Source organism: Triticum urartu, unplaced genomic scaffold, assembly GCF_003073215.2.
Source record: "Triticum urartu cultivar G1812 unplaced genomic scaffold, Tu2.1 TuUngrouped_contig_4247, whole genome shotgun sequence".
Classification (NCBI taxonomy): domain Eukaryota; kingdom Viridiplantae; phylum Streptophyta; class Magnoliopsida; order Poales; family Poaceae; genus Triticum; species Triticum urartu.
Window position 1 is genome coordinate 1 of NW_024114819.1, and position 7,873 is coordinate 7,873.

The following is a 7,873-nucleotide window of genomic DNA, read 5'->3' on the forward strand; positions in this document are numbered from 1 at the left end:
GGGGGAGGGGATCGCCGAGTGCGAGCTGCTGCGCTGGTTCGTCAGCGAGGTGAGCCTCATCTACGCCGCCCCCTTCCTTTGTCACTGCCTGCTTCCACTTCGAACTCTGCTTCGGGAAATGTTTTGGGGCAATTCTACTGTCAGTTGCGATGCACACTAGCAATTTGAGCATGATGAGGTTCGATTGCTTGTTGGTGGCCCGATTGGGATGCCGTTTGCTTTGCCTATAATCTGAAATTCTGAACTAGTATAAGATATTGCTCCTGCCTATAATCTGAAGAATGTGCTGCTCGATTCGAACTCAATCTTGTCTGTTTTGTGTTTATTTTCATCTCAATTTGGGGTTGTTCTTTGACTTGCTCATTTGGCAGGGCGACCACGTAGATGAATTCCAGCAGCTCTGTGAGGTACAGAGCGACAAAGCGACCATAGAAATTACAAGCCGTTTCAAGGGAACAGTACATGAGATTCAGTTTGCCCCCGGTGACATAGTAAAGGTAGCTTTGGATGATTACTAGTTATAAATGTCCCCTTTTCTTGTTGTTGCTGGTATTCCTTTTTTTTAATTAGACCTTGGAATGCTAACATTATTATTCCTCTGGGAATCCTTTCAGTCTGAATAGATATATTTGACTGTCTCCTTCATTTTCTGAAGTCAATGTGTGCTTCTTAGGTTGGCGAAACTTTACTTAAGATGATTGTCAACGGCAGTCAAGTTGTACCTCATGATAGCCTAGCTTCATCCCCTGACATTCCACTTGGAGTGGATACTTCTGCAAGTCCTTTAAGTGAAGGCAATGCTCCTCGTGGGTCTCTCTCCACGCCAGCCGTCAGGCATCTAGTGAAGCAGTATGGGCTCAACATCGATGATATTAAGGGTACAGGAAGAGATGGTAGAGTGTTGAAAGAGGATGTTCTGAATTACGCTGCTAGCAAGGGTCTTCTCCAGGAGCCGCCGTCAGCTTTGGAAGAGAATGTTGGTCAAGTTGAGTTACCGGAGGGAGGAAAATCACTACTTGATTCACATTTTTATGAAGATAAGAGAATTCCTCTCAGGTATTACAACATTTCTTGATAACCTACTTTGATATGGTTGGCCATATACATAACCACTGCAGTCCATTATGGGCACATGTCTTTCTTCAGGGGATACCAGAGAGCAATGGTGAAATCAATGAGCCTGGCTGCAAAAGTACCACATTTTCATTATCTGGAGGAAATAAACTGTGATGCTCTTGTACAACTTAAGGCATCATTTCAGAAGGAGAATAAAGATCATGATGTGAAGCACACCTTCCTTCCATTCCTCATAAAATCTCTTTCTGTGGCACTGAGTAAATATCCATTGTTAAACAGCTCTTTCATTGAAGAAACAAATGAAGTTACTCTCAAAGGTATGCAATCGCTGAGTTCCCACTCCTGTCGTCATCATCCTGGAAAATGATCTTAAAACAATTCAGGGCGGTCACTCAGGGGTAGGAGTTTGGAAGCAGAGGATATATCGTATCCTTGGCGCTTTTTGTGCGTGCCTACAAGTAAACCAGGAAATTCCACCTGTCAAACCGTGTAGCTCTCCTTATCAACCAACCTCTAACAAAAAAATTTAAAATGCACCGCTTCTGTTGGTCTGGATTGTCTCCAATTACCGTGTCTTGTAGGCTAGATTTCGTTTTATTTGTTTGCTAATTTGCAATAAGCAAAAAAAAATCTCCACAAAAAGAAGTTTTCAATAAGATAGGAAACGTGATTTCTAAATAATACTGTTAGATTTTTTCTTCTTCCAAAGTGCGCCATATAAAGACATTTATGTGATTATTTCTCTACAAACTACCTTTTGTGCTGAAGGTATCATGACATTGGTTTGTTATTTGTGTATTAGGATTCCATAACATCGGAGTAGCTATGGCTACAGAACAGGGATTAGTGGTGCCAAGCATCAAGAAAGTCCAGTCACTTTCTATATTGGAGGTCAGCAGCAATTCTTTTCTCCCTTAATTCATGATAAATTTGTATGCTAAAAAGTAATAAAGTATTCAGATGACAACCTAGACAAATATCAGAAAGATTTGCAGTTAGGCCCCTGAATATTTCCATAAACGATTGACTATAAACCTGTAGTTCATTTTTTTTGCGGGAAATAACTTGTATTACTCATGTAAACCTGTAGTCCATTCAATCACATCTTCATTTGGACATAGTTCCTTTTGTGGCTTGCCTGCCCAATGTTTTTCCCATAATTACACCAGATCACAAAGGAATTGTCAAGATTACATGAGATGGCACTGCAAAACAGACTAAGCACCAACGATATCACTGGTGGAACCATAACACTGAGCAACATAGGCGCCATCGGTGGCAAGTTTGGCTCTCCTGTTCTCAACCTGCCTGAAGTTGCGATCATTGCGCTCGGCCGCATTCAGAAGCTCCCTCGCTTTGATGATGAAGAAAACGTTTACCCGTCCTCGATAATCAATGTAAGATCATTGCCGTACATACATACCTAGCGCTGGGCTTACATTGCTTTGCACTTGCACTTACTCGGACATCCTGTTGTATGCCATGCAGGTGACCGTTGGAGCCGACCATAGAGTCGTCGACGGTGCCACAGTTGCAAGGTTTTGCAACGAGTGGAAAAGCCTGGTCGAAAAGCCAGAGCTGCTCCTGCTGCACATGCGATGATCCAGTAAGTTACCTGGATGCAGAGGGCCGCTCGGTCGAATTCGAAAGATGCTGAAATTCAGGCACTCTGCCATCTGAAGTTCAGATGCAAACGTATGAAAAGCCAGGTTGGTAGATAGGGCCATAAGGAGTCAATGAACTCAAGTATATGTAACTAATAATTGGTTGACGTGACATGTTTTATGCAAACTATGTGATCACCCTGTGAATATTTGTATATTACATTGGAAATAAAGCTATAGAAGCAAAATTCATGTGGAAGTGTCAAAAGTAAATGTGGGAGCCAAAGTGTCGTTCTAGTCCCCGAGCTCATATACACCTGCAATGAACAAAAAAAATAGGAAAACAAAATCATAATATTTCGAATTTTTTGCAACAAACATTGCTTTGTTTTCTGCCTGCGTATAATTTTGTGATAGTATGGCATTCATGAATGTGTGGGAAAATAATCAGTGCTCCAAACTGCTTTTAAAAAAACTATTTTTGGAGGCTTAATTTTTTTTGATAAGGCTTCCACGAATGTCATACACACTTTGTAACATTCATCCATGTTTATAGAAAATAATTTTTATTTTGTTTACTACTCCCTTCGTCCCTAATTACTTGTCGCGGACATGGATACAAATATATGTATCTAGAACTAAAAATGTGTATAGATACATTCATTTATGGGACAATTAATTCCGGACTAAGGGTGTACCTTATTATATTTTATTGTTCATCCAGTTGCATCTACACCTGTGAACAGAAATTCCATGCCTAGGAGTATACCTGGCCATCCCTCGGGCCGGGCCTAACCAAACCCGATGTAGAAAACCCAGGCCCAGGCTGGGCGTCGGGCCTAGAAATCAGGCCCAAGCCTAGCCCGTTAGTGTAAAAGCCCATCAGGCCTCGGGCTGGGCCTTTTCATTAAATCATAAATATGGAGGGCCTGGGCCCGGCTCGGGCTTCAGGCTCAAATTCAAGGCTGAGGCCCGGCCTGTGAGCACTATCGTGCCGGGCCGGGTCGGGTCGGGCTGCCCATGGCCAGGTATACCTGGGAGTAGATTTTTCCTCTCTTTTTTTTTGAGGACCGGGAGTGGATTTTGTTAGTTGAGTAAGGTTGGATACAATTGGACCGGGCTTAATTGGAGATGAACGTCAATAAAACGTCAAAATTGGATACATTTTTGGACCTCGAAATTGGATAGCTCAATATCCATTGGATTGTTGCCTCTTGTACAGTGCATTGTGGGCGCATCTTTGTCTCACTGTATGCGAGACGAAAGAATCTACCACCCTACATGGCCTGGCCCATCACCGGAGGAGCGCTGGCTTCCTATCACAGTATTTTTTTTCTTTTTCTGTTTTATTACTTTTATGTATCTTTATGAAATCGAACCATATTTTCTAAAAAAGATCAAAAATGTTCATCGCACATTTAAAAAAAGTGATATAGTATAAAATAATGTTGATAGCATTCAAAGACGTTTGTGATACTTCAAAATTGTTAACACGTTTGATAAAAATGTTTGTGACATTTTTTAAAATTTTATACAATGTAAAACAATGTTAAATAATTCATAAAAAATGTCTAGTAGAACGTCAGTGCGTTGCTACGGGCTACAATGCTTACAAATGAATCAAACAAATGATAAAGGTCGTCTCCGAGGCCAAAGCTCATTTCTTCCTCGTACGTCCGAGCGTGTTCAAACATCAAACGGGCGCTTAGATTTTCAATACATAGAGAGAAAACTTGATATTATTTGAATATATAAAAGCATATGTCCCTCTCTCATAATAATTTTCAGTACCATCATGAATGAATTCAACAATATAACTTTCACATAAAGCATTCCTTTCATGATCTACAAGCATAGAAATTTTTGTACTCTCCACATAAGCAAATTTATTCTCATTCATAATAGTGGAAGCAAACTCAACAAAATAACTATCATGTGAGACATAATCCAATTAAAAATTAAAATCAAGATGACAAGTTTAATGGTAATCATTATTTTTATAGCACACATGTCATCACAATAATGATCATAGCAACTTCATTCTCATAATCAATTGGAACCTCTTCCGAAATAGTGGATTCATCACTAAATAAAGTCATGACCTCTCCAAATCCACTTTTATCAAAATTGTGAAAAGATTCAACACCCTCCAAAATAGTGGGATCATTACTTCCTAAAGTTGACACTCTTCCAAACCCACTTTTATCAATATAATCATCATAAATAGGAGGCATGCTTTCATTATAATAAATTTTCTCATCAAAATTTGGGGGACTAAAAATATCATCTTCATCAAACATAGCATCCCCAAACTTATGGCTTTGCATATCATTAGCAACATGGATATTCAAAGAATTCATACTAACAACATCGCAATCATGCTCATCATTCAAAGATTTAGTGCTAAATATTTTATTGACTTCTTCTTCTAACACTTTGGCACAATTTTCTGATCCATCGTTTTCAAGCAAGACATTATAAAGATGAATTAAATGTGGCAACCTCAATTCCCTTTTTCTATAGTTTTATTTTTTTAACCAAACTAGTGATAAAACAAGGAACTAACAGATTCAATTGCAAGATCTAAAGATATATATACCTTCAAGCACTCACCTCCCCGGCAACGGCGCCAGAAAAGAGCTTGATGTCTACTACGCAACATTTCTTCTTGTAGACTCGTGTTGGGCCTCCAAGCGTAGAGTTTTATAGGACAATAGCAAATTTTCCTCAAGTGGATGACCTAAGGTTTATCAATGCGTGAGAGGCATAGGTTGAAGATGGTCTCTCTCAACCAACCCCGCAACCAAATACAAGAAATCTCTTGTGTCCCCAACACACCCAATACAATGGCAAATTGTATAGGTGCACTAGTTCGGCGAAGAGATGGTGATACAAGTGTAGTATGGATAATAGATATAGGTTTTTATAATCTAAAAATAAAAAACAGTAAGGTAACAAGTGATAAAGCGGAGCACAAACGGTATTGCAATGCTTGAAAATAAGGCCTAGAATTCATACTTTCACTAGTGCAAGTTCTCTCAACAATGATAACATAATTGAATCATATAACAATCCCTCAACGTGCAACCAAGAATCACTCCAAAGTTTCTATCAGAGAACGTAGGACGCAAACGTGCATCAACCCCTATGCATAGATTACCCTAATGTCACCTCGAGAATCCGCGAGTTGAGTGCCAAAACATACATCAAGTGAATCAATAGGACATCTCATTGTCACCACAGATATCCCATCGCAAGACATGCATCAAGTGTTCTCAAATCCAATACTCAGTCCAACATAACAAACCTCAAAGAGCAAGACTCAATTCATCACAAGAAGGTATAGGGGGAGAAACATCATATGATCCAACTATAATAGCAAAGCTCGTGGTACATCAAGATCGTGCTAAATCAAGAACATAAGAGAGAGAGAGAGAGGGAGAGAGAGAGATCAAACACATAGCTACTGGTACATACCCTCAGCCCCGAGGGTGAACCACTCTCTCCTCGGCATGGAGACTGCCAGGATGATGAAGATGGCCTCTGGCAGGGTGCCGAAACAGGCTCCCAATTGGTTTTCAATGGCTACAGAGGCTTACGGTGGTGGAACTTCTGATCTAGGTTTCTTTTCGGAGGTTTCTATATTTATAGAAATTTTTGGACACAAGTCAGGGGGGTTCCCGAGGAGCCCACAAGCCAGGGGTGCGCCCTAGGGGGGCGCCCCCTAGGCTTGTGGTCGCCTCGGGACTCTTCTGGCCCAACTTCGATGCTCCATGGGCTTCTTCTGGTCCATAAAAAATCTTCGTAAATTTTAGCTCGTTTGGACTCCGTTTGATATTCCTTTTGTGTAAAACTCAAAGACGAGGAAAAAATAGAAACTGGCATTGGGCTCTAGGTTAATATGTTAGTCCCAAAAATAATATAAAATAACATATTAATGCATATAAAACATCCAATACAAATAATATAATAGCATGGAACAATAAAAAATTACAGATATGTTGGAGACGTATCAAGCATCCCCAAGCTTAATTCCTGCTCGTCCTCGAGTAGGTAAATGATAAAAACAGAATTTTTGATGTGGAATGGTACCTAACATATTTATCCATGTAATCTTATTTATTGTGGCATGAATGTTCAGATCAATAAAATTCAAAACAAAAGTTTAATATTGACATAGAAACAATAATTCTTCAAGCATACAAATGAAGCAATCATGTCTTCTCAAAATAACATGGCCAAAGAAAGTTATCCCTACAAAATCATATAGTCTGGCTATGCTCTATATTCATCACACAAAGTATTAAATCATGCATAACCCTGATGACAAGCCAAGCAAGTGTTTCATACTTTTGATGTTCTCAAACTTTTTCAACTTTCACGCAATACATGAGCGTGATCCATGGATATAGCAATATGGGTGGAATAGAGTATGGTGGTTGTGGAGAAGACAGAAAGAAGTAGGGGTGGGCATTCGGTAGAAATGAAAGTTCGATTTATACCATTCGGTTTATTTTTAATTTCGGTTAAAAAAACCAAAAACCAAAAATAACAGGCAAAAACAACTAACCGAAAATTCGGTTAACCGACCAATTTGGTTCAGTTTTCGGTTTAAACCGACTGATTGCAGCGTTGCTGAGAAGCTACAGCGAGCGCATCATACAAGAGCTTCCTGACCTCTTATATAGATGGTCACCTTGTCCCTGAAGCGTAGCTGACCGATGTGGGACTAAACAAGTAACACTCCACCCGGTGCACACTATCAGCCAAAGGAAATACTATTTGGGCCATGCAATTAAGTGTGTGGGCCAGATCACACCAGCTGGGCCTTCTCACGCTATGTGTGGCTGCATGCATGCAGGCGCGCGGCCATGAAGTAGTTGCATGCAAGAGGTGCTACCTCGAAAGAAAATTCTGGCGAGACGTGCGGACGTGGGGTGCCTCGCACTAGAATTGCGTTCGGTTCAGCTTGGCATTTGGCGAGATGTGCGGTCGTGCGGGACGCCTGTACTAGAATTGCGTGCACTTCGGTTTTTCCTTCGGTTATCGGTTAACTACCGAACCGGCCGATTTTAATTCGGTTATTAAACATAGAAACCGAATTTGAATATAGCAGCAGCAAAAAACCGAAAATTCGGTTTTTTCGGTTTCGGTATTCGGTTGGTCGTTTTTTATGCCCACCCTAGGAAGGA

General features: G+C 40.4%; 1 protein-coding gene across 1 annotated transcript; it reads left to right on the forward strand.

Moving 5' to 3' along the window:
• Positions 1 to 25: 25 nt before the first annotated feature.
• LOC125527552 (lipoamide acyltransferase component of branched-chain alpha-keto acid dehydrogenase complex, mitochondrial) lies at positions 26 to 2,940 on the forward strand. The gene is made up of 7 exons (XM_048692067.1): positions 26 to 49; positions 372 to 497; positions 674 to 1,056; positions 1,147 to 1,394; positions 1,880 to 1,968; positions 2,247 to 2,474; positions 2,566 to 2,940. The coding sequence occupies exons 3-7, from the start codon at positions 695 to 697 to the stop codon at positions 2,677 to 2,679; spliced, it is 1,041 nt and encodes a 346-aa protein (XP_048548024.1). The 5' UTR covers positions 26 to 49; positions 372 to 497; positions 674 to 694; the 3' UTR covers positions 2,680 to 2,940.
• The last annotated feature ends 4,933 nt before the right edge of the window (positions 2,941 to 7,873 follow it).